Source organism: Hesperophylax consimilis, chromosome 16 (assembly GCF_061612785.1).
Source record: "Hesperophylax consimilis isolate HC1 chromosome 16, BYU_Hcon_1.0, whole genome shotgun sequence".
In the NCBI taxonomy this organism is placed as follows: domain Eukaryota; kingdom Metazoa; phylum Arthropoda; class Insecta; order Trichoptera; family Limnephilidae; genus Hesperophylax; species Hesperophylax consimilis.
The window spans coordinates 13,698,439-13,726,180 of record NC_142851.1 but is presented as its reverse complement, the minus strand read 5'-3'; the positions used below and the strand labels follow the sequence as shown (position 1 = coordinate 13,726,180).

General features: G+C 35.2%; 1 protein-coding gene across 1 annotated transcript; it reads left to right on the top strand.

Moving 5' to 3' along the window:
- The first annotated feature begins 57 nt into the window (after nucleotides 1-57).
- Nucleotides 58-27,355, top strand: Psn (presenilin). Its single transcript, XM_089640930.1, has 9 exons — nucleotides 58-253; nucleotides 433-665; nucleotides 4,626-4,835; nucleotides 6,075-6,295; nucleotides 11,012-11,110; nucleotides 11,636-11,686; nucleotides 21,045-21,218; nucleotides 23,621-23,733; nucleotides 23,888-27,355. The coding sequence occupies exons 1-9, from the start codon at nucleotides 101-103 to the stop codon at nucleotides 24,041-24,043; spliced, it is 1,410 nt and encodes a 469-aa protein (XP_089497056.1). The 5' UTR covers nucleotides 58-100; the 3' UTR covers nucleotides 24,044-27,355.
- Nucleotides 27,356-27,742: the final 387 nt, after the last annotated feature.

Sequence of the window (27,742 nt, the reverse complement as noted above, 5' to 3'; positions counted from 1 at the left end):
ATCTATGGATGAAATCAAAATGACAAATTTTGACAGATTAGTCATGACATGGTCATGACGATTTTATAGCTGTTAATAATATACGTATTTCCATAAATGAATGTCGGGTGATAACAGTGATTCAGAATCTGCTACGGAATCTACAGCATTAATGGACGGACATGTGGGGGAATCGCGGCCGGACAGGGAGATCGCTGAAAGGAATGCCCGCAAACGCCGCCTTCGTTCTGACGCCCCGACCAATTCATACGGGGTGAGAAAAATTCCAATATTTACCTTGCCAAACCCAGAAACCGTAAAACAATTACCTAAACTACTTGTGTAACATACAATTACTAGTAGTATCTGCGCAATGTATGTGCGCCACAGTACACTTCTAATCTTATGAACTTGCTTTTGTTTTGACATTCGATTTGTTTGTATTTATTTTAGACTGATGATGCGGCGGTACCTGACGTGACGGTGGCTCGGCCTTCTGGTGACTGGGTGGAGCGTCCACCGCCCTCCAACGCTGAGAGGGAAGTTACGTCTGAGGAGCAAGAGGAAGAACTGAAATATGGAGCCAAACATGTCATCAAACTGTTTGTGCCAGTATCTCTATGCATGCTGGTAGTTGTTGCTACAATTAGTTCTGTTACGTTTTATACAACCAAAGATATATATTTGTAAGTACCTATTTGCCATGACTACTCTATTTTTTTAAAAAATTGTTACCAGCTTTGTATTCTTGGTAAAATTGTCGAAAATGCAAAAAAAAACAACACTTGATTTTCACTTAAAATATCTAATGGTGACAACTATTATAAGTCGGGGGTTTATGTAAACTTGCACAAATAGGTTTTTTTTGGTTATTTTAATAATTAATGTGTATTTCCTAACCTACAAACTTAACTGATTGAGAAAAAATGGAACTTTCATGCATCTTTTACCATCTCCCATCACATAATTAGTTATCTTATTGAAATCAAGTTGAAACCATGTGCTATTTTTGTATATTAAGCGTATAGCGGAATTCAACAAGATTAATTCATTATTTTTACCCTTGGAATGCCAGGCTAAAATGCAATGCGCTGGCTGACACTATTTTCGAAATAAATGCTTTTCTAAAATGATATTTTTGTACCAGATACTTCAGAATTATAGATTTGTTTATATATTTATAAAAATTGTATATCCTAACCTAGTTTCTCCAGGGTAGCTACTTATGTGTTACTTAGAATAATAGTGGCGTTACTCCAGTTATGAGAAAAACAGCATGTTTTTTAAATGTTTCCGAATCAAGTAAAAACCATTAATATAATGTGCAATTGTTTGTTTATTTAAAGTACAACTCTGTTACGATTTTAAGGAACAAAAATTGAATCAACAATAAATTTGAATACAAAAAATAAACACAGTCAAACTTGGTTATGACGAGCTCGAGGGGACTGACTAAATTTGCTCATTGTAACCGTTAATTGTTGTATACAAAATAGTTATTTTTAAAAGTCGTATGTACCGATCTACCTCCTTTTACTATCAATATATTCGCAATAATTCAGTAACCTAACCTAACCATCACGCAGTTTCTCCGCAGGGGAAGGCAGATAGGACGGACTGCCAAACAACTCGGTTTTAACACACACTTACATCTTCTTACTCATACATACTCTTCTATTATTCTGACTCTTGACATAGCCCGACCCAAGTATCTGATTCACTTGATTGTGCCATGTCTTCCTTGGGCGTCCCCGACTTTTGCTACCATTCCCATTTGTGTCATATATTCCCCTTTCTTCGCTCATTTGCTCTACATGCCCAATCAATCTAAGCATCCCATTCTTAATCCTACTCATTACGCTCTTTGCGGATCTCCACATTTCTCACACGATCATACATTCAGTATATTTTAAAAATACGAGTAGGTATTACTTATTAAAAAATACACTGTTATTACTCAAATTTATTGTTTTAAAGATTTCGCTTTCATGCTTCTCAATTTACTCTTCAAAACAATCAACGCATTATTACTATCATCTCCTGGTTCAAGGCTTCCAAGAAAACTATCACTAAATTGTCTATCTATCTTATTATCACTACGTTGTGCGTACTGTACCTACCGCTTGTAAAATCTCACTTGTCATAAATAACTAGCTTGTGGGATTGTTTTAATCGGTTGTAAAATTTTACTTGTCACAAACCAGTAATGCACAACCCGCGGCCCGCATGTCAATTTCATACGGCCCACCACTTAGTTACACCACTATTATGCGAAGTAACATATATATTCAGAGAATGTTATAAACAAATATTATGTGATGAAGAAATACGAAAATATTCTTGAGTTTTATTATTTATATTTCCTTAACTCTTTGCAGGCGGCCGTATCAACTGTTGTTACGGAAAAAGTCTATACTCACACGCGGCTGTATCAACAGTTGATACGGAAACTTTGACGGCCGATATTCCAGCGCTCTTTCGTCATAAATGTATTTCTTGCTCACTTGGACATTCGTAGAACTATCACGATGCTGACATCTACAAGAATTTCTCAAAAATAAAATTATATTTCATAAAAAAAGATCGATAATCAAGTGCGCCTTTTCGCGCCTTTTAGTCCTTTAGTTTACATTTTTGTCAACGGATGGCGTTAGTACTAGTATGTCATTCACAACTTTTCATAACTAAAAATGATAAGTGCTCATGGTGTCCCACTTGTGTCTATCAACGCAGTGGCCTAAGTACACACACGCCGAGTGAATGGCGGGACCACATTCAAAAGATATGGTACGTCTTTGTATGAAATTTTATGTTTCTTTTTTTATAAACATCTAAGAGTGTTGACACATGAGGATTTGTTTTCGTATTGTGGAGAATAATCTGTTCTGTCTATATAGTCCAATAAATCATGCCAGAATGCTATAATTTAACATTTAATTGCGTGCATAGGTATTTGAAAATATGTACCGCGTACGGGTATAGATAAAACGGAGCGAATTAACGTGTTCAAAAGGTTAAATAAGCTTTATTCACAGTAAAAATAAGTCTTATAAGGCTGTACTGTAAATAAATACGGTACTATAATTTTTGAAAATTTTAATTATGGCATATGGCATTATGGATAAAATAAATATGTTTGAAAGTGACGAAATGACAAGCCAGCATAATATTAAGATATTTTATTTTATTGCCAAGGGAAAAAAATATATTTTAATACGCTAGAAACATTTTTTAAGGTTCAAAGTGCAGTGAGTTCCTAGCATGAACACTACAGATAGGCTGGCATTCCAAGAGTTAACTGTGATAAGAAATTCTACATATTGCTTTGTTTACTTCAGAATATCCCTACATCTTGAACACATCGGTAAAGATTTTCCTAGATGATCACGAAACATAAATTTTCATAGAACTAACTAAATTGTTATCTTAATCACACCATAAACTGTTCAATGCGCACACATATACACACACAATCACACATACATACACACACACACACCTATATATGTACTACACACGTCGCCTGGTAATTAAGGAATATACATACCTATTTATTTTTTGGAATAACTTAATGAGTAAAACCTCATGTAATTATTGAAGACAATACTAGTGATTATTAAACGAAAATTTGACACAGAAAAATCAGAAAGAGATACAATCACATCTAGGACTTGAACCCAGGACCCTCGTCTTGACAGGACGCCGCTCTACCAACTGAGCTAATGGGACCCTATCTCCTTCGGTCATATTAAACTGTTTCATACTTCGAATAAGAACTACCAACATTATCTTAATTTCTCATCGCACATTTTTACTGTCTTCAATAATTAAATATGTATTACTATTTGAGGTTTTACACATTAAATTATTCCAAAATATAAATATTCATCCTAGACTTGCAGAAAAGTCAATAGATGTCGCACATTAAAATAAAAAATAGATTATTTTTATCCAAGACACTGTCTAGATTGCATTTAGTTCGAGTTGAATCTTGCGATCATTCATAAAGATAGCAGCCAATAAAAATGTGCAATGAGAAAATGAAGATAATGTTTGTAGTTCTTATTCGAAGTATGATACAGTTAAATTGTGTTTATATTTTATTTTATATGTTTTTTTTTTATATTTTCTTATGATTTATTTTTATATTTTCTTATTAATTACCACCATAATACGGGCATTTGCCTAGTTTGGGGTATTAATAAAAATATATATATAACTGAAAGAGATAGGGTCCCATTAGCTCAGTTGGTAGGGCGGCGTCCCGGCAGGATGTGACCGTATCTTTGTCTGATTTTTCTGTGTCAAAGTTTTGTTTAAGGATCGCTAATATTGTCTTTAATAATTAAATATACATACCTACCATAATACGGACATGTGTCTAGTGTGGTAGTCGAAAAGCATGTAAAAAACATGTATCCAAATATATTTTTATGAATAAAGAAAAAAAAAAATAATAATACAAATACCACTTTCCAGACATTACAAGGAAACATATCATAGGTACCCAACATGAGATATCTAATTCCTGTAAATTGTTTCATCACTGTAACTCGTATACTGTTTGTTTCTATAATATCAAATAAATAAATAAAAATGTCTTGTTTTACAGTGCAAAATGACAAAAAATATTTGTATGATTTCAGAGTATATACGCCTTTCCACGAAGAGAGTCCAGACACTAGCACCAAGGTGTGGAATGCCGTAGCCAACTCCATGATCCTTTTAGCAGTTATAATTGTGATGACAATATTGTTGATATTGCTTTACAAATACAACTGTTATAAGGTGGTCCACGGTTGGCTCATCCTCTCCTCGCTGATGTTGCTCTTTATATTTTCATACCTGTATTTGGAGTGAGTAGTGTTTTATTTATGGCTATAATGTATATGATCTAGAGCAGTGGTCCCCCAACCTTTTTACCGCTGCGGACCGGTCAACATATTTTTCTAGGATTACCTTAACTATGTGTGTGCGATGTAAAAATTAATTTAGATTTTACACAAAACCCTAGATTGGTGGAAGTCTATTACCCCCTCTGGAGCTTGGGTTAAGATGTTGCCCCAAAAATACATTCAGGGGGGGGGGGTGATTTCATCAATTGGATAGATATTAATTAATATCTTTGAATCTATTAAATAGGAAGGGGTTTTTTTTTAGTCTTGTTTGGGGGAAGTGTATTAGTATTGTATAGGTACGGGAGGGTTAAATGGGGGTAATAAGATCTTTTTGCATATGTAAAAAAAGTTCCTGCTTCTTTTTTCTGGGTGAATAAGGAACTCCATTTCATTTAAAAGAAGAAAAAAAATCTAAATTGACCATCTAACTTTTATATGTATATATAAATATAGCTAAAAAGGGGCAAAAAAAAATTTCCTCCTCCTTCCTTCATTAGCACCAGCTGGGGTGAAATAGATGCCTGTCTCTAGCCAGCGAAAATCTTGTATGGTATGATAATATGAAACATTTTTGGTTGCTGTTATTTGTTGTGATAATGAATGTATTATTTTATTGTTGTTCTGATATTTGTATACATATGTCCACAGTCTCAAGTTAGAAATGCATTTCCTAGGAGAATAGTTATGCATACTCTCTGTAAATAGAAAATTAATATGATACGAGTCCAAAGAAAATAAACATATGTATATCACAAAATAAGCATTTTGGCATCATTATATTATAATATTACATGAGTGAATTTTTAAAACTCGGTCTGGAAATTTCTGTTGCCTTTGAGACAGTTGCAATAAACCGTTTGAACACTTTGAATTTAAAAATAATATGCATTTCGTGCTAGACATGTAAATAATTTTACCTACATTATTATATTGATATTTAACGAATAATAAATTATTTGTTTACATTCAATGGTATTACTGTCTTGAAAATTCAAAAGTAGAAAATTCCAGAGCGCGTTTTGCAACTCCACAACTCATATGACCGAAGACCGCAGACATTTTTTACAATCCAATTATTGTATTTTGATCTAGATGTTGTCTTTTATTTGTTAGCGTATGTTATTTTAGTCTGAATGTTTAAACTGTATCTGTAAACTTTACATGAAATATAATAAACAAATAATTGTAACCTTTCAGGGTAGTGTTAAAAGCCTACAACGTTCCTATGGACTACATCACCCTGGCACTGGGCATGTGGAACTTTGGCGTGATGGGAATGATCTGCATCCACTGGAAGGGGCCCCTGCGCCTGCAGCAGGCCTACCTGATCTTTGTGGCCGCTCTCATGGCGCTAGTCTTCATCAAGTACCTTCCCGAGTGGACCACGTGGGTGGTGCTGGCTGTTATCTCCGTGTGGGGTTAGTCATTCAAAGATAATCTGTTAAAAATAAGAGAAATATCTATACATGTTAATTTGGAATTTATGTTTTATACTATCATATGTCGGCGTCACCACTTTAGGGATTTATAGCGTGTGTATAGAGCTTATCGAGTTTAAACCCTCAAATTATTATTTTTTTTTTGTATAACTTTTTTGACTTTTGTAGCGCTAAGGCTCACCCTAATTTAGAAGGTGGTTTTTTTTTATTGGTGTATTTAGACGAATATTGACGAATATTGGAATCAGAGGGTTATTATCAAAAACAGTAAAAATCCAGAAAAGAAACTTTCAACAGGTCTGTTGCAAAACTACATATTTGCACATCCGACATTGTTCTTCGGGACCGTCGATCTGTACGATAAAATGTATAGTGTAAAACGTTCATAGGAACACGATTCCGGTGAAGGTGGATTCTATAATATTTTACACCACTGGTTATAGATTGTCGGTCAGCGATACGGTGGATGTCGTAAAAAAAATCAACTTGGATGTTCAATGATGCGTAATATCATAACGTCTAACTGTTAGTGTGACCTTTTTTCTGATGTGCCAACATGTTTGCGTAAAGTTTTTTGTGGCAAAAATCGACGTCCTCCCGGCTCGACATTCTCTCACTTACTGGAAATTTTTTGCGAGCTTTTTATATTTTAAAATGCTGTTTTTATTTATTTAAGGAATGTTTAAGTGCCTTTTAACCCTTAGCACTTAAGTGCCGCAGCTATGGCGGCAAAAAAAATTAACTCTTATTTCTCAATATTTTTAATATATTGGTTTTTTTACTTTTCAATATAATTTAACCAGAATAATACTACTACAATTAAATAGTAATAAGTTACGGCATTCTATTTTACCAATACAAATTAAATATTTTTTTATATTTATAAATTGAATTACAATTCAAATGATTTATTTTCTTAAAAAATGCTTTGAGTTGGCGATATGCACAATTTAGAGGTGGGTCCTGTGAGTACTTTTCGTTACTGGGTAGAGTGAGGACAGGTACAAAATATACCGGTTACAAAATACTCACAAGTATTTTATGCCTATCTGGGGACTGGGGACAGAAAGTAATAAATACTTAGTCCCAGTATAAAATAATTGTGAGTATTTTGGAGACTTGTCACAAGTACAAAGTACTGTATAAAAATACTCGGTACTTTTACTGGATATGATAAATACGCCTCTCCTCTAATGTACATACCAAAAAAATTTTGAGTGCAAAGGGTTAAAATAGTCTGACTGATAAAGTGTTAATATGTCGTTGATGTTGTAACAATTAATATTTTTATAATTCTCCCGTATTTAGAATCAAAGGATATACATAATCAAACTTTAAAGCCATTTTTAGAGATTCTGTAAATATATTTTTACACAATTGTTTTAAAAATTGTAACTCATTTTGATCCCCAGACTTATAGAAAAACCTATTACAGTAGAACCCCGTTAATTCGAACCCCGATAATTCGAAAAAACGCGTAATTCGAAATTTTCGCCAAAAAAATTTCCGCTGAAAAATTTTTTCATACAAAATTTTTTTTAATTCGAAATTCGTTAATTCGTAATTCGAAATTTATTTTTGTCCGCGCACGAAAATTTGTTCGTGTAATTCGAAAAAATTTGATTTTTGCGAAAATAAATCATAATATTTTTTAAGGTTAAACGCAACGCGCGTTGTATTCTACGTGTTCACAGATGGCGTTAATTAATTAATTTTGTTTAAATACGCTTTTGCAAGGTATTGCTTTACAGTATTAAGACAAATTATTTGTTTGCGCCCTCATATACGCAATATGAATATGAATAAATAGTTTTGTCCATATAAAAACTCAATTCTATCGAGAAAGGCATACAAATACAATATTGGATTGAATCATCGGTAAAATATTGTATTTGTGTGCCTTTCTCGAAAGAATTAAGTCTTTAAACGAACAAAACTATTGATTCATATTCATATTGCGTATATACGGGCGCAAACAAATGATTTGTCTTAATATTGTAAAGCAATACCTTGCAAAAGCGTATTTAAACAAAATTAATTAATTAACGCCATCTGTGAACACGTAGAATACAACGAGCGTTGCGTTTAACCTTAAATCTGAATCTAAAAGTCAGCCGCGGCGGTAAAACGCCGAAAAATGTATTTTTACGTGGTTATACATCGTTCTAATTAGTATTATTATTTTGTAAATCTAAATCGATTTACACTGGAAAGTCGTATTTTTTCAAATTTATTTCGAGTATCCGAGTTTGAAGGGCCGATAAAATACGTTTTACGCGGATATGTCGTAGTTTTACGAGTTTACATAAAAATCTGAATTTAAAGAGTCGTCCGCGACGAAACACTGTCGCGAAATTTCGATTTACGCGTAAATGTATTGTATATTTACGAATTTATTTCGAATATTTGAATTTAAATAGCCCGCTGCGACGGAAATCGGCCGCGAAATCTCGATTTACGCGTAAATATATCGTATTTTTACGAATTTATTTCGAATATCCAAATTTTAAAAGGCCCGCTGCAACGGAAATCGGACGCGAAATTTCAATTTACGCGGAAATATATCGTATTTTTACTAACTTTACTTCGAATATCCGAGTTAAAAAATACGGCGCGACGGAAATCGGCCGAAAATTTTTCGATTCACGCCGAAATATGACATATTTTTACGAATTTACTTCAAATATCTGAACTTAAAAGGCCAGCCGCGACGAAAAACTGCCGATAAAATACGATTTACGCGGAAATATATCATATTTTTACGAATTTACATCAAATATCTGAATTTAAAGGGTCGGCCGCGACAGAAATCGGCCGCGCATTCTCGATTTACACGGATATATATCGTATTTTTGCGAATTTATTTCGAATATCTGAATTTAAAGAGCCGGCCGCGACGGAATACGGCCGCGAATTCTCGTTTTACGCGGAAATATATCGTATTTTTACGAATTTAAATTCAGATATTTGAAATAAAGGGCCGGCCGCGACGGAAAATTACCGCGAAATCTCGATTTACGCGGAAATATATCGTATTTTTACGAATATCTCAATTTAAAGGGTAGGCCGCGACAGAAATCGGCAGCGAAATCTCGATTTATGCGTAAATATAAAGCATTTTTACGAATTTATTGAGCATATCTGAATTTAAAGGGCCCGCCGCTACGGTAATCGGCCGCGAAAATAAAGAAATAATTGGTATATACGAATTTACAACTAAAATACCACCCGGATTTGAAGAGGCGGCCGAGAAAATCGATTTTCAGCGTATTTTTTTTTTTTTTTTCATAAAATTTCGAATTACGTGGGAATTCGTTAATTCGAAATTTGATTTTTGATGTCCCGTGGATTTCGAATTAACGAGGTTCTACTGTATTTAAAACCCTATTTTATTTTGTGATAAACAAAATAGAAATCCTATAAACTTTGTTTAGATCATAGGTATTAGCTCAATAATCTCTAAATAGTATAAAACCTAGTAACTATCCGCGTCTGTCTGTTTGTGCACTTAGTTCTTCTAAACTATGCAGCAGAGTTTGATAGGACTTTCACTATCATTTAGAGAATTTCTTCTGGAAGGTTTATATATAATACATGGATATTATATTTATTAAAAGTAGAGAAAATTTTAGTAACGCCGGGTACACGTCAACTAGTAATAACAATAAATTAACATCAAGATAACAATATGTGAGTAAGCAAACAAGGTGTGGCCCATCCAAGTGGGGAGTCGCGAATGCTATTGTTTTTCATAGACACGTCCAGGACTGTTTTCCAATGGTGACGCTGGTGAATTGCAAGTTGTTAGTCAATCGGTTTAATTGTTGGCAGATAAATCATCTAAATGCGGTAAAGATCGATGATTAATTTCATTCATTCATTTAAGATGTCCAGCTAACCCATTGGGCGCATTATGCACCAGTTTTCAATTTTAGAAACACCCTAATATTATAGAACTTCCTTCTTCTTCTGGGGCTAGTAAAATTAGATTGTTAATACTAACGTTACTTGTAAGTTTCTACATATGTAAATATATAAGTCATTAAGAAAGTAGTTATAGGCCTTAATCGTAAGTCACTAAATATAAGTCTTTGATGTAAGTCACTAGTTTTAAGTCAGTAGTTTTAGTATTAATTATTTAAACCTAGATAACTGTTTTCATTGTAACTACACTTTCGACGAGTGGACTACGCAATAAAACACTAGAAATAAATCAAAAATATTTAATTAAGATAGGAACTTGTTACATGGCACAAAAGTAAGGTTTATAATGAACAAATTAAGTACAAATTAATATCAAAATATCAGTCCACACAGTGACCACACATGTCAACATTATGTGGACCACAAATAGCCTTTCTACATCTGGTGCAACAGTGTTTGGTCATCCTCCAGGCCTTGGATGGACACAGATAGCAAATTTTAGGCACATTCTTTAAGCTCGTCGTCGCCTCGACGAGAGATTAGTTATCCAGGGTTAGTAAATATATTTGTACAGCGTCCTTGAGGTGATTTTTCACGAAAACAACGCTATATAAATTAGCCATATATTATTTTTATTATTATTAGGTGTTTTTATCTGTGACCAGCAGTTGCTGCTTTGTAATGTGTTAAAAACCAAGAATTTATTAATAATGGATTATCTGTTTTAATGTGTTTGCCATCTACTTACTTTAGAATATCTTCTCCCCACAGATCTGGTGGCTGTACTCACTCCCAATGGTCCACTGAGAATCTTAGTGGAAACAGCCCAGTCCAGAAACGAGCAAATTTTCCCTGCACTTATCTATTCTTGTAAGTCATATACATTAATACTTTACGTTTTACTTAATCACAACAATACTTTATGAGCTAATTTAAGACCCAGATGTTTGATTGAACTCCCCTTACATTTGACTATCACAACTGGCATTCAGTGCAATGTTGGTTTTTTCCGGTACTCTTAAAATTTTTAAAGAGAGAAGTTAGTCACAGTCAAAGTGTGCAACAGAGTGGTTACACTCTTATTAAACATTTTAAACCAATATTTAATTTGATATCTTGGCAATGACGTCTGTCAGTGACCGACCGGCACCCAGGATTCAGATCAAAATTGCGCTGATTGTGTAGGTCAATTCTTCATCCAGAAAAAATATGTTAAAAAATACTAAAACAAATGTAAATATAGAACTGATGTAGAACTGATCCACTACTGTGTACAGTGGATTTCTGTCCTTTCTGATTTCTTGTGAGATGTACGGGTTAAGTGAAATAATCACTTGGTCGGTATTGGACAAAAGTAATACATAATTATAATTCTGATGTTTTATTTGTTTCCAGCCACATTTATGTACAGCTACATGGCGGCGCCGACTTCTCCCCAGTCTGAAGGTAGGGCCCCCCCACAACCTTTATCTCAACCCCCCTCTTCCAGAGGCCATAGACAACACACTACTTCTTCTCCATCTGGCCCCCATAGCCATAGACAACACCCCCAAGAACAAGCTACAGAAGAAATACCTCTTGCTCGCCTCCGCCCGCATGGTACGCCTTACCCCCATTTCATTTCTCAGCACTAACACATTCAACCCATTAATCATTAATACACACACTCTAAATAGCACGTTGGGTGAAATAATACAAAAAAATATTTTAGAATAATGTAAAATAGTCAAAAATAACTGTGCAACATCTAACGCCATTTTGGTTTGGTTTAATTTTGACTTTTTCTATGCAGCACTATATACTTATCGATTCAAAAATGTGTTTCAAAATTTCAATAGATTGTTTCTTACAAACCTTTTTTTATAGAGTTCTCTTTACGGAGCCACAAAAAAAACAATATTGGAACAGCTATTAGAGATATTAACTTAAATGTGTGTTCAATAAAATATACAAAACTCACATTAATGTGACAATTATATTTCAATAGATCCAAATATTTTTTATCTGCAACTATGTACATATCGATTTAGTGTAATTATTTTATATTAAAAAATGTACATGTTTAACAATGCATGATAACGTAAAATAAACATTTTATGGAACCTCTTTCATACTACATAATCATTCATTAACATCCCAAAAGATAAACAATTTCATTTTCTACCCCTTTCATTTCTTTTTAGAATCTTCCTTGTCCCCTTTCAATATTTTCTTTATATTCAAATGCTTACATATTACCTTGTAGTGTACATTATTCAACTATGCAAAGTGTTTTTACTGTTTTATGATATTTACACACCTGTTTAGAAGTGACATGCAGAGACTTTTTTTCTGGCTTTTGCAATTTACCAGATTACAAAGTTCTGCTGATATTTTGGGGTGGTAGTGTTCATAATCGGTACTTTTACTACCCGTCGGGAATCGTTACTTTCACATAAAATAGTTGTTACTTGATACTTTGGTTGCTTTGGTTACATCGCTATCGTGTAGTGGGTCTGGGTACTTACTACTTGAATACAATTCTTTACTGAATGCTTTGGTTACTTTGATTGCATTTGACTACTTTCGGTTCCGGCTACCGACAGATACTTTTACAAATTACGTTTGTTTATTTCGTTAGCATTGTACTAGGTACTTCGGTTATGAATTATTAGGTACTTCGAATTTTTTTGTGTTTATATGACAGATAACAGACAATTATTTATTCCATTACCATTGAACTTTATACAAATAAATGATGCTGGAGAAGTTGTAGTACAGGGAATATATTAGTATTATATTAGTATGTGTACATGTAGATCTGTCATCAATGGTGGCTGGATAACGTAGAACTGATTAACTCTTGCAGTCATTAGGCACATTTTCATATTAATGTTAGTTTTATTGAAAACAAACAGCACCAAATAATTTCGATAACTTCATTCACAAAATCTTCTTCTTTTCAGTTCTTTGTGTCACGTCATATTTAAGTATGAAAGTTATACAGTAGAACCCCGTTAATTAAAAAAAATGCATAATTCGAAATTTTTGCCAAAAAAATATCCCCAGAAAAAAAATTTCACACACTAGAATTAGAAATTTATTTTTGTCCGCGCACGAAATTTTTTTTTGTAATTGAAACAATTAAATTTTTGTGAAAAAAAATCATAAAATCTCCCTGGCTGAAAAATATATTTTTATGTAACTATACATCGTCCTAATTAGTATTATTATTTTGTAAATCTGAATAGATTTACACTGGAATGTCGTATTTTTTCCAATTTATTTAGAATATCTGAGTTTGAAGGGCCAAGAAAATTCCTTCTACGCGCAAATATGTCGTAGTTTTACGAATTTACACCAAATATCTCAATTTAAATGTCCGGCCGCGATGGTAATCAGCTGCGAAATCTCCATTTATGTGGAAATATATCGTTTTTTTACGAATTTACGTCGAATATCCGAATTTAAAGGGCCGGATTCGATGGTAATTGGCTGCGAAAATTAGATTTACGCGAAAATGTGTTGTATTTTTACGAATTTACTTTGAATAACTGAACTGGAAGAGCCGACTGCGGCGGTAATCGGCTGCGACAATTCGATTTACACGGTAATAATTTACTCCAAAGACTACCCTAATTTGATGGGGCAGCCGAGGAACTCGATTTTCGTTGTCACGTGGGAATTCGTTAATTTGATTTTTGATGTCCAGTGGATTTCGAATTAACGAGGTTCTACTGTATTACGCATTGTATCACAAGCAATATTATTACCTACGTATTATGAACAAAAACATTGTTTTATTTATTTAACCATTGAAACTTTTAAAATCCCTCTCACAATACATTAGCAATACACTGATACAGCAATACATATTGACTATCAATTAATATCAACATTATTTCTCATCTCGGGATGAATAAAATAGTCCATAAAATTAGGCATTTCGGTGAGATTATTTACGTATTATTTCTGTATTACGCTAATGTCAAACTTGACATTTGAAATGTGTCATCGCGTGAGTGATTTATCTATGGTCACTGCTAACGCATTGGCGTCTAAAAAGGGAACTACCTTAAAACTTATCAATGCATTTCAAGCATTAAGCGGCCGATTTATCCTGCTTTAATTTGAACTAGGAATGTCTTAACCCTTCAGGGTTTGATCTCCCTTACTGTCTTAATGAGAAATATGATTTGGTAAATATTCGGAATCGCTGGACACGGATTATACGAAATATTTTTTTAATAAAACCTTCTGATTTACCTTAATTAATATAAAAGGAATCTGACTGCATTTGGGATATTTTCAATTTTAGCATTTTAATTTTTAATTACGTAAATCGAAAATTCACTTTCGTTGTATGGGATGACAGCTGGAATGATTTCTGTTGATAACATTTTCTCTTGTTGGTATTCCTGATACGAGTGGCTAGAATTTGAATCATTTCTGAATGCAAATCTAGTTAGGTACTGTTTTGGCCAAACTCGAAAAATAAAATATTTTTATGTTACTTAAAAAACTTAAATTATTTATATTTAGGTATTCATCATCATCATCATCACTTTTGGCTCTACAACGCCTGGTGGGTCTTAACCTCCTCAAGAGTCTTCCTCCACTCATCTCGGTCCCGCGCCAGCTCTCTCCAGTTTCGAAGCTCCAAGGCAGACAAATCTTTAAGGACGTTGTCGCTCCATCTTAACCTTGGCCTTCCCAGACTCCTTCTCCCTATCGGTCTTGAGCTCAGCAGGGACTTTGGTTCTTGATGCTCGGACATTCTCTCCACATGACCTAGCCACCGAAGTCTTCCCAGTTTTATGAACTTTGTGACGTTTAGCTCCTTAAACAGAGTATAGAGCTCATTGTTATAACGTCTGCGCCAAAATCCATTTTCTAGAACCGGTCCGAAGATGCGCCTCAAAATTTTCCTTTCAAAAACATCCAGTGCTCGCTCATTCTTCTTAGTTAGAACCCACGTCTCGGCTGCGTACGTAAGCACTGGTCTAATTAGTGTTTTGTACACTAATACCTTGGTGGTTCTATAAAGCAGTCTGGATTTTATTTGTTTTTATAGGCGGAAATAGCAGCGGTTTGCATTCACGACGCGCTTCTGGATCTCCTCTGTAGTGTTGTTATTGTTTGTTATCAGGGAGCCCAGGTATGTGAATCTTGGTACCGTTTCAAAATTTTGGCTTCCGCATACGAGAGATGGGGTTTGTTGGGTACATCCTACGGCCATGTATTTGGTCTTCTGCTGGTTTACTACAAGACCCATATTTTTGGCAGAACTTTCAAGATTTATGAAGGCATCTCGTAAATCATCCTGGTTTTTCGCAATTATGTCAATATCATCAGCGTAAGCCAATAGTTGCACAGAGTTGTCAAATATCGTTCCTCTTTTCTCAATGCCTGAGTCACGAATAACTTTTTCTAAGGCTATGTTAAATAAGAGGCAGGCCAATCCATCTCCTTGTCTCACCCCATAGAGCGCTTCAAATGGTTCGGACAGATCACTGCCAACCCTGACTCTACACGTTACTGGGGACATTGTCAGTTTCACCAGATTGTTCAGCTTACGCGGTATTCCAAACTCACTCATTGCATTATACAATGCGTTCCTATTAATACTGTCATACGCGGCCTTGAAGTCTACAAAGAGGTGATGAGTCTCGACATTGTATTCTAACGTTTTTTCTAAGATCTGTCTCAAGGAGAAAATTTGATCAATGCATGATTTGCCTGGCCTGAAGCCACATTGGTAGTTGCCAATAATTTCCTCGGACATTGGGAGCAATCTTTTGTACAAGATGTTAGACATAATTTTATAGCCGGTATTTAACAATGTTATTCCCCTATAATTACAACACTCGAGTTGGTCGCCCTTCTTGTGTAGTGGACAAACAATTCCTAGTCTCCACTCTTCGGGCATCTCTTCTTCTGTCCATACTTTTTGAATTAGGTTATGCAGGCATTGAGTAAGCTCTCCACCTGCTGCTTTAAATAATTCAGCCACCAGCTCATCTGACCCGGGGGATTTGTTGTTTTTCAGCTGTGTTATTGCCTGCTTCACTTCCTCCAGCGAAGGAGTTCAGTATTGTCATTGTACGAGTCATCTCCTATGCTCTCCACCGTGTTGTGCTCCACCTCTGCCGAGTTGTTATTGAGTACCGTATCAAAGTGTCTCACCCATCTCCTCAGGCTATCAGGCTTTTCACTCAGTATCACTCCGTTCTCGTCCTTGCATATATTTATTTTTGGCTTAAACTCAGCTCTCATGTTATTAACTTTTTTGTAGAAAAGCCTACTCTCATTCTTAAGCCTGAGTGCTTCAGCCTCTCTAATTTCTTTTTGTAAATATTCACGTTTCTTTTTCCTGTGCAACTTCTTTTCTCTCTTCCTTGTTTCCCTATAGGTGTCCATAAGTCGTCCTGTGCAGTCTTGTTGTAACGTTTTTTGGTAGAGTTCATTTTTCTTTTTCGTTACTTCTGCGCAGTCTGAGTCAAACCAATGGTTTCTTCTGACAGGGGTTTCTTTACCCAGGGTTTCGAGAGCAGCTGTTGTTAAAAGGTTTTTGCAGGCCGTCCATTGTGAGTTGATATCATTTATGTCACACTGCGCTATCCTGTTGAGTGTAGTTCGAAACTCCATTTTTGTCGCGGGGTCTTGTAGTTTGTTGGTATTAAATTTTGTGATTTTAGACCTTGTTGTTTTACCAGCATTTGATATTTTAAACCGCAGTCGACTTGCAACGAGAAAATGGTCAGAGTCAACATTAGCTCCCTTATAAGTGCGGACATCTAATAGATTGGATTTATGTCTAGCACTAATAACACTGACGGCCGGCGTGGTCTAGTGGTATACGCTTTCGACTACAGATCCGAAGGTCGCGGGTTCGAACCCGGCGTGCGCAAATAAATTTTATTTGATTAATTTGTGTTATTTCACAATTAATTCATTTAAAATAATATATAGTATATTTGCGGCACGTTCCAGAGTGGAAGATACTCTCAGTATCGCCCTGGTGTAAGACCACCATTCAGAATTGAAACGTTGCTTGAAATGGCTTTAGCCGTGTTTGGTGACCAGATCTGAATAGCCAGGTACTTCCCCACCTTCCTCTTCCCCATCTCCCTCCCCTCCCCAATACCCTCAGCCTCACAACATACCCCAATTGGGGATGCCATAGTCTCACTGGCTCCAGGCGGGAGCAGTTGGGACTCTTGTGCGGTAATACTGTAAAAAAAAAAAAAAAAAAAAAAAAAAAAGTACATGGTCTATTTGGTTTTTTGTTCTGCCATTTGGGTGTTTCCACGTGGCTTTGTGTATATTTTTGTGTGGAAATAACGTACCACCTATGACCATATCGTGAGATGCTGCAAAGTTTATCAGGTGTTCTCCATTCTTGTTTGAGTGTAGGTGGAGACTGTGTTTTCCGTGTGATGTTGGTGTGAAGTGGGGTTCCCTACCAACTTGCGCGTTCATGTCCCCTATTATGATTTTAATGTCACGCGGTGGGCATTCATCAAAAGCTTTCTCCAGCTTGTCATAGAAATCTTCCTTTATATCGGTATTATTATAATTATTGTTTTATTTAACCTAAACTATAGTAACCTAACCTATAATCATCAAACCTAACCTAAATCCTAACCTAATCTATATACTAACCTAACCTATAATAATCCAACCTAACCTAACCTAACCTATATCCTAACCTAACCCAACATACCTAACCTAACCGATAATAATCCAACCTAACCTGACCTAACCGATAATAATCCAATCTAACCTAACCTATAATAATCCAACCTAACCTAACCTATAATAATCCAACCTAACCTAACCTAACCTATATCCTAATAACAATCCAACCTAACCTAACCTATAATATCCAACCTAACCTAACATAAATCCTCATAATAAACCAACCTAACCTATAATAACCTCACCTTTTTTAATTTTTCTATTTTATAAAACATACCTAAATATGTTTATTTTATTTTTCGTGTTTGGCTAAAATAGTACCTACCTAGTATTTGCATATGGTAAAAAATCTAGCCACTCGTATCAGGAATACCAACAAAAGAAAATGTTATCAACAGAAACCATTCCAGCTGTCATCCCATACAACAAAAGTGAATTTTCGATTTACGTAATTAAAAATTAAAATTAAAAATATCCCAAATGCAGTCAGATTCCTTTTATATTAATTAAGGTAAATCAGAAGGTTTTATTTAAAAATATTTCATATAATCCTTGTCCAGCGATTCCGAATAATTAATGATTTAAATGGTGTTAGAAAGAGAAAACGCTACGGTTTATATTCAATTCTAAAAACGAACTACAGACGAATATAAATGTACACTTTTATGAAACCGAAGATTCCGCACGCAATTTGAAAAAAAATATAAGAAACTTTGTGAATTTTTCATTAATTATTTTTGTATGAAACGATAAAAAAGTGAGGTAACAATAATGTTTGTAATATATTTTTCTAACAAAATGCGTGTGTTTTAATTAATATTTTTGTTATCAGTAATTTTAGTTACGATAAACGTAAGATGAGCCGTTTAAAAAAATTTTTGAAAAATTAAAAATAATTTCAATATATCGAAAATTAAATTTTTAGTAGTTTAATTTAATTCTAGTTTAGTAGTATATCACTTTTCAAAAGCAGTTTTATTTTTCGGATGCGTTCAGATATATTCCACTTATTTGGAATTTATTGCCAAGTGGAAATATTTTATCTTCTGTCAAAATATGGCCTGAAGAGTTAAATAACGAGGATACGGACCAACTGATTATCGGGCCTATTATAGCAAAGCACACAAAATTGTAAAAAATAATCTGACGAGGTAATTCGATTTCAGGCATTTTTCTACTGTAAACACCGAATTATTTTTGTCTCTGGCAGTACCTTCAATTGCCGACTCTCTAACGCCTCCAGCGACACAAATAGTAATCAGGAATCGAAACAAAAGTAATCATTTCGAACATAGCGGATACCGACGCAGCGCCTCTAGTGGCACAAATGATAAACCAAATATTCGTATCTACAAAAGTAACAACTTCTTTAGATTTTGAATATGAACAGTAGAACCTCGTTAATTCGAAATCCACGGGACATCAATTTTCGAGTTAACGAATTCCCACGTTATTCAAAATTTTATGAATGAAAAAAGAAAGATGCCGAAAATCGATTTTCTCTTCGGCCCCTTCAAATCCGGGTAGTATCTTAGGAATAAATTCGTGTTAATACGAAATATTCCTTTATTTTCGCGGCTGATTACTGTCGCGGCCAGCCCTTTAAATTCAGATATTCGTAATAAATTCATAAAAATACAATATATTTACGCGTAAATGAGATTTCGCGGCCGATTTCCGTCGCGGTGGGCCATTTGACATTCAAATATTCTAAATAAATTCGTAAAAATGCGAAATATTCATTCAATAATAGTCGCGGCAGATTCTTTAAATTCAGATATTTGGTGTAAATTCGTAAAACTACGACATATTTCCACGTTTTTTCTCGGCCTTTCAAACTCGGATATTCGAAATAAATTGGAAAAAATACTACATTCCAGTGTAAAGCGATTCAGATTTACGAAATAATAATACTAATTAGGACGATGAATAACCACGTAAAAATACATTTTTCGGCATTTTAACGCCACGGCTGTCTTTTAAATTCAGATTTACAAAATTTTATGATTTATTTTGGCAAAAATCGAATTTTTTCGTATTACACAAACAAATTTTCGTGCTCGGACAAAAATAAGTTTCGAATTACGAATTAACGAATTTCGAATGAAAAAATCATTAAAAATGAAAAAAAAATTCTGTGGATATTTTTTCGGCGAAAATTTTGAATTATCGGGTTTCGGATTAACGGGCTTCTACTGTAGTCGTTAATTTGATTACATCATGAGTAACAATTACTTTAGTAACGAATGATTTCTTTTCATTCATCTATTGTGTGATTAGGTTCACGAACCTGAAGCTTAACTTTCATGGATGAATGACCAGAATAAAAAATGCCAAATGAAGCAACTTCCATAAATACCAAAATCTTGTATTAATTATTATTATAATATTAGAAAAAATTCACTCCTATTCGCTTGCTTTCACTTTCAAGCATGCTTGACTCCTATTTATAAATATGTAGATAATTATATACAAAATGCAAGTATCTAAATAATAGCATGCAATAAAATCCTCTTAACATCAGCAAACCAAGGATTATGGGATGTACTTAATTTGTAAGGCTTGATTCAAAACTTTATTTTTTAGAGTTTGTAGGCTTTCGCTTTGAAGAAGAGATAATGTTCAGTGTCAGCAGTAACCTATAACAGTTGCTGCATATAACCTATAAATACTGTTGTGTTATTGATAGATCTTAGCTAATATATACTGAGTGTGTTGCATTGAAATAAATATAATGTCTCAATGATTTAAACAGTGACGAAGTATAAAAACTGATTCAAGGTGATTAAAACAAACTAATTATATTTTATTCTCTCTAAATGAAAAGATTTTTAATTTGTTCGATTCAGTAAATCATAAAATTGAGTTATTTCCATAGATAGTAGAAACAACAGAGATGGCCAAAAATCTTTGTTAGTATGAATCCGCGTACACAAAAGTGTCTCCAATATCATTCATACTACTACAAATCGCATCTTCGCACTGTGACGCCTCACCTTTGTTTATACCTACACACCACTCGCATAATTTTCATTTGTGCAGTTTTGTGGTAGCGCTGTGACAGTTGGCACTCTTCCATGCCTTGTAATTTTGAATCTGTATCTTGGATAAATCACTTCTCTAGATTCCAATGATGCTGGTTTCGACAGTAATTGGACTGAACGCTCTGACGAAAGGACGGAAAGGAGGCGCAGGGACATGCGGGTAGAGCAGGATGGCTCGGGGGCCCCTAGAACCACCGCAGTGCCCCGCAGGACCACGGAGCCCCAGCCTCAGCAAGTCATGCAAGAGGAAGAACGTAAGTAATTTGGGATATTCTTAATGTACCTAACCACTGAGCAGATAATCCTGGAGTAATAATTGAAAATGTTTGACAAATATCACCAGAAGTAGGAAAGTTGAGCTGTTGTATGTTTCGGACACGCGGACTCCCACACCCGCCCACGTCACACTTCTATCAGTTTATATCTTCATTGATCCTACTTTTGCCACCGTTTCATGTACCTACAATACAAATGTACCACCCCAGCCAGGAGCATTCTTCTCCCGATGCAAACGGTACACCGGGGGGCACTGATTTGTTAGGACTTGGAACACGTGCTCTGAGGACAGGAAGGATATTGGAGTTCAATCGACCATGGCAACCAAGACATGGTATTATTTTATAATACGAAAATGTGTCACTATGTCATATACACTTTCAAGAAACCCCATCAAACTTGATTACTGTATCAAAAAAGATATATTATCACCAGTAAAATCCATTAACCACCTAAAGGTAGTCTTTGATCCTAAATTTATGTTTTCAGACCATATATTGCAGTTGATCATCATTCTACAAGCTTCTAGAGTTTGTAATAAATTTTTTGCAGTTTTCCAATCCCTAAGCAATGATGGCTATGTATAATTGCATTATAAGGTCTAAAAATGTATATCCCTGTACCGGACGGTGTGTACCGCTCTCGGCGGCCGACATTTCATAATGGTCGAAGCGCGGAGCCGGAGCGTGGTTTTAGAACTTACGTTGAGCTTCGATACCTCGAGTCCCGCTCGCCCCCGCGTCGCTTCCCCTCAGCGCGGGTGCCCGGCCGGCCCCAGGCGACCACCTGGAACCAATCAACGCGCCCGTAAGCAACGCCGTACGGCAAAACATTTTGAATTGAAGATTTATTGAAATGTTTAGACTAAGTTTGAGAGAGTTTGGCCGTAGATATTACGAAATAAAATACATTGATAAAACGGCCGGACTCTCCTAAACATAATTAGTTAATAAAAATTAGTATTAATTTAGAATTAAGAAAATTAATTACGATTTCCCCTGAATATGTTGGGCCGGGGACCCCACACTGAATGAATGTATGTACAAATGATTAATAAATAAAAATGCCAGAGAGGAGTGGTTAGGATCGATTAAAAGAGCATAAAGAGTAGAGTAGTTCTAAAGGTTGTGACCTCCGCTAATTAAATCTTAGCGGACGTCACAGCCCGCGGATCATCAACAACCCGCGAATGAAGGCAGCGCGTCGACCCCGCCCTCCCCAAAGTCGGGAGAGGGGGATTGCACAATAAATACGGCGCGCCAGCCTTCAGCTCGCTCTCTCTGCCTTGGACCGCCACCAGCTACTCTACTCTGCTCTTCCCGACCACTTCTCTCTGGATCTGAACTTGGATACTTCTTTGACTTGGCTCCCCCTTGGATTTCTGCCCCTGCCTGCCTCCTCCCGCACCGAGGATAAAGCAGATTCCGGCCCCAAACTGAGCAAGGATAAAGAAGATTCCTGTACCGACCGGAGCAAGGATAAAAGCAGATTCCTGTACCGACCGGAGCAAGGGATAAAGTAGATTCCTTTACCGACCCGAGCAAGGGTAAAGCAGATGTCTACCCGGACCTAGCGGCCATCTACGGACTGACCGGCCCCCTATTTTACAGTCTGTGTAAAAGACCCAACTGGTCGATTACAATCCCCATACCAGCAAAAATACATTGCGAAATTAGAACAGATTCAAAAAAGTTCCTTAGGTACCGGTATATAAGAATGCACGGAGGTACCCGCTATTCATGCATCACGAAGATTTGCTTACTGAAACATGATACCAAAGTCTCCTTTATATTGCGTACAGAAATAATGAAGATGTAAATATCCAATTGCAAAACCTGAATTTTATAATATGTATACAAAAGTTTCAATAATAAAAAAAGAAATATTGACAAGATTCTTTCTCAAACTTTTTTCCCTTTGCAATCCTGTGCACGTCAGTGGGGCGAAGGCGTTTTAAGCAGCGCAAACACTCAAATTTTTTGAATGCTTTTTACTGGATAAGTTCATCAAGATAAACAAATTCACCAGTAAACAAATATATACGCTGTTATGCGGCGCCATCCTGGGCTCGACATAACTTTGTTATTTTTATTGCTATTAAAGTTACGAATATCATTCTGCTGTCCCAGACAGCGAGAGCTTGGGACATAATTATGATAACATTTTTTTACCACTATGTATTAGCACAATGCACAATCAAACCAATCAAATTGTAAAGGTTGTAAACTCAAAACTCTTCTTTTGACACGTTTTCAAAGACATTAGGCCAGAGGAGCCACAGTTAGAAAAATAATTACACGGACCATTGCAATACGTCATGTCAAAACTTCATGAACTTCAGGAATTACGTAATAATTAATTTGGATTCTGTTGCTTTCAGGTGGTGTCAAACTGGGTTTGGGAGATTTCATTTTCTACAGCGTATTGGTGGGAAAGGCATCATCATATGGAGATTGGAACACCACACTGGCCTGTTTCGTGGCCATATTGATTGTAAGTCTAATTTGACACAAGTAAATATATCATTACCTTACTGACCGCGGTAAGTATGTTTGAGGAAAGTAAACCAATTTGAAAGTTCATTCTCTTACGGATGGAAGTACTCAGAAAGGAAGTTATGTTGTATAATTTTTGTGGTTTTTCCCAGGGTTTGTGCATCACCCTGCTGCTGCTGGCGATCATGAAGAAGGCGCTCCCCGCCCTCCCTATCTCAATCACCTTTGGCCTCATCTTCTACTTTGGCACCAGAGCCGTGGTGGCGCCGTTCTGTGACGCCCTCGCCAAGGAGCAGGTCTTTATTTAGCACCGCAGTGCTGCCAGTGGCCAGTCCCCACTCCCTTTGATTCCAGTCCGCGAATCGCCACCGTGCTGCGATAATTATCCGACTATAATTATTTACAGCAAAACATTTTAGATATTTTTACGCAGTTGCTGCACAGTCTGTTAAATAATGACTCGTTTACACGCTAGTGAGACGCTCGGTGAGAATATCTGTAACACCAACTAAAATGTTTGTGATAATTTCTAATACCATTTAATTGTAGAATATTGCGTTTGTTTTACATAATATATGAAACATTTAATGCATTACTGTACTTATTAGTATTACATCTACCAAGGCCAGACCTGTGTAAAATGCAATGTTGTACATCAACTAAACGGAGCTCACACGTCAATAAGCAAGCAGCTAATTTAATAATTCAAGAAACTAACAATACAAATTTTAAAGCTACAAAGCATTGGTAACATAGAATAACGAAGAATACAAGAAATATGATGTAGGTGTGTTTCATCATTAAGAAATTTTTATTTGGATCAAATGCAGTGGCGATCTGTCAGGCAGTGAAAGAGAGACAGAGCGCAAATGGTAAACCAAAGTCAATGGCGACATTGGTTCCATTCAAATATACATGGAAGGTATTTCTAGTTCACTGATTGGTAACATACATCATACTTGACATAAAGAAGAGTCAATCATTACTTAAACTCCTCATTCATATGTTATTGATGTGCATAACGTTGGGAGCATCTGAATTTTGCGTAATACATAATACCAAGCTTACTACTGTGGTAGATGTGACGATAATAAGGACCTAAACTACTGTTGCTTGATGTAGCAATGTAATTCATTTTACGTTAGTATTTTTTAATGGTGTTCTTTACATTTCGGGAAGGCATCATATTTCGCCAAATTATTAAGAAAATTGTCCAAATTCTCATGACTTAGCCGAGGGTTGCCAGCAATAATTAATCCCTTTGTTAAGAATAATTCTGTCTGAGTGTTGTAATTTTGGTGTTTTCACTGCTTTTGAATTTATCAACTGAATTCCTAGATAATCTGTGATGCTTTCAGATTTTTTATAATTATCAATTTGTAAAAACTAATTTTTCACCACCTTAAGGCCTGCTCAAATATAAGGGACATTCACTGCTGCTGTGGATAGCGCAAAACATCAAGCGGGATTCCGGTGGGTATTTGTATGAGCTTTCGTGGCTAGCGTGAAACTAGAACCCCGCCAATTCTGCCAATCTTTTCGCTTGTGCAAAACAGGCACTATTGCTATCCATTTCAATAATAAGATGCTTTTTTCATGGTCACACTTTTGGTCGCGCATGATAACAGTGTGCGTATTTATTCACGGATGGCACGAACGTAACTGACTAGACAGGCGAAAAGCAACAACATTTCGCTACCCATCGCAGTAGCCAAATCTGCCTAGTTTTGAACAGTTAGAATACCGCGTTCCACTCAGTTTTCGCTACATACAATGTCATCGAATCGCCTATATTTGAATAGGTCTTATCTCTGCATGACACTAATTTTCCCCCAAAAGTGCAATTTTTTAAACATAAGTAATGTTAGTACAGTGGTATAAAAGTTTAAACATTCCAATATTATTGTTGATAGTGATAAAATTATAAAGACTTTTTATAAAAAAAATTCTAACCCAAAAATAATGTGTAAATAGTTAATACTTAGCTGTTTGCATTTTTATACACATTTGCTAACATAGATACAGAATAATATCCTTTTTATTTTAAAGCTAGATTGAATAGTCATGATAAATTTTTGGGTTATTGTGCCACGTGGCGCCTAAAATCTCCTCCTTTGGCTAAAGGAGGAAGCACAACAACAGCATAATAACCCAAAAATTAATCACTATAATACCTTTTGGCCGTGAAAATATCAAATCATATCTAGATCGAATAGTTAACTTTCTTTCATACTGTGGCAATAATTATTGACCCTCTTTACAATGATAATGATAATGTCATTCAATCAGGGGGGTATAACTCCGATCGAAAATTGGAACCAAAATATTGCCATGTCATGTGATTGCCTAACTATATCCACCAATGAAAAACTCTGAAAGTCTATGGAATAAACTTTCAGAATTTTTCATTGGTGTATAGTATAATAAGTAGGCTCCGCATGAGAATTGTACTGTCTATATATTGGTATATCTATGCTTTTTTTAGGACCAATTTGTTTCATACAAAAAGCTAAAGATATCTGGTGAGAGTGGTTTATTTATGCGTTCAATTCTCAACTTGTTTCAGCTAGCTTTATACATATTATCTAACAGTCCATCAGGGAAGGGTCCAACTTATTTCTTGTAATTTTTTAATGTAGGAACTGGCTCAAATTTTTCTTGATTTTTTTTTTTATTTATTGGAAAAAATCAAGAAAGCAAATTATTATTCCCTATTCGTTATTAAAAAAAAAACTTTCGTTTCACTGTTAAATAAATCATCACTGACTAAATATGGTTCTTTCCTGGCAGATGTGTGTAAAATTACTAATTGAAATTATTTAGCTTGTAATAAAATAATGCGTAAATAACTTTGTTGGGTATTTTTTTTTTGTACACGTATATTAATACATACCTTTTTTTTATCTTTTTTAGTTTTGCATGTTTACAAAACACAGTTCTTTTCCTACAGATAATATTTCTGCTTTTCTATAACTTTTATGTTTAATAAGGAATTAGAGTCCATTTAAAAAAAATTTAAATATCCACATTCAAACTTAAATACCAGTTTTTTTTTTAATTAAGTTCGTTTTAATAGTTAAATTAGTTCTCCAATTTTGAATATTTTAAACCCTCGATAAGATGCGGGGGAGTGTGTGACGTCATCTATGCTCTGAACGGAAGGCGTCCGGGAGGGCATTCTGTATGGAGTTTTTAAAAGTTTTTGAAGTTATCAAAAATTTTGTACTAAAATTAAATTTTAACATTAGAATTTTTGAATCCCGCCAAAACATTGTCAGACACGATTCACCAGTTTTCCGCTTGTACTACGTGTTTCTGAACACCGTGTATAGATAAAATATTGAACTGTATTAAATAATCTATTCTCTTTATTTTCATATTCTATGACATGTTTGATCTCCATCGAAGATTTGTTTATATTAGTACAATCACCCTTTGTAGAAATTTAGTTGTAACTCTACCTTTAACATGAGACAATTAAAAGATTCACCAACATCATAAATACAAAATAGTGTTTTTGGGGAATTTATGTTCTCCGATATTATTTTAATTCCATTACTGATTGAGAATCTGATTTGTATATTTTTTTATTATTTTGCAGAACAAAAATAAAAAACTAAAACCCCAACAAAATCTTTTATTACTCTGATTTAGGTAAGTTTTTAGATTCTCACGGCCAAAAGCATTTTTGTTGTTTGTTTTTGGGGTGTTATGCCGTGTTGCGAAGGAGTTAGCGCAACACGGCATAACACCCCAAAAACAAACAACAAAAATACTCTGATTTAGTTTACTATTTTTATGTGAATACCTACTGCACAAAAATCCCAACTTCCCAGAACTAGGAGGACTATGGCAATTCCAATTGGGGTATGTTGTGAGGCGGAAGTGAGCGAGGGCAAGAAGGTTAGAAAGTACCTGGCTATTCAGATCTGGTCACAAAATACACAACTTTTCGATTCTGAATGGTAGTCATTCATCAGGGCTGAGAATATCTATCTTCGTAGTCA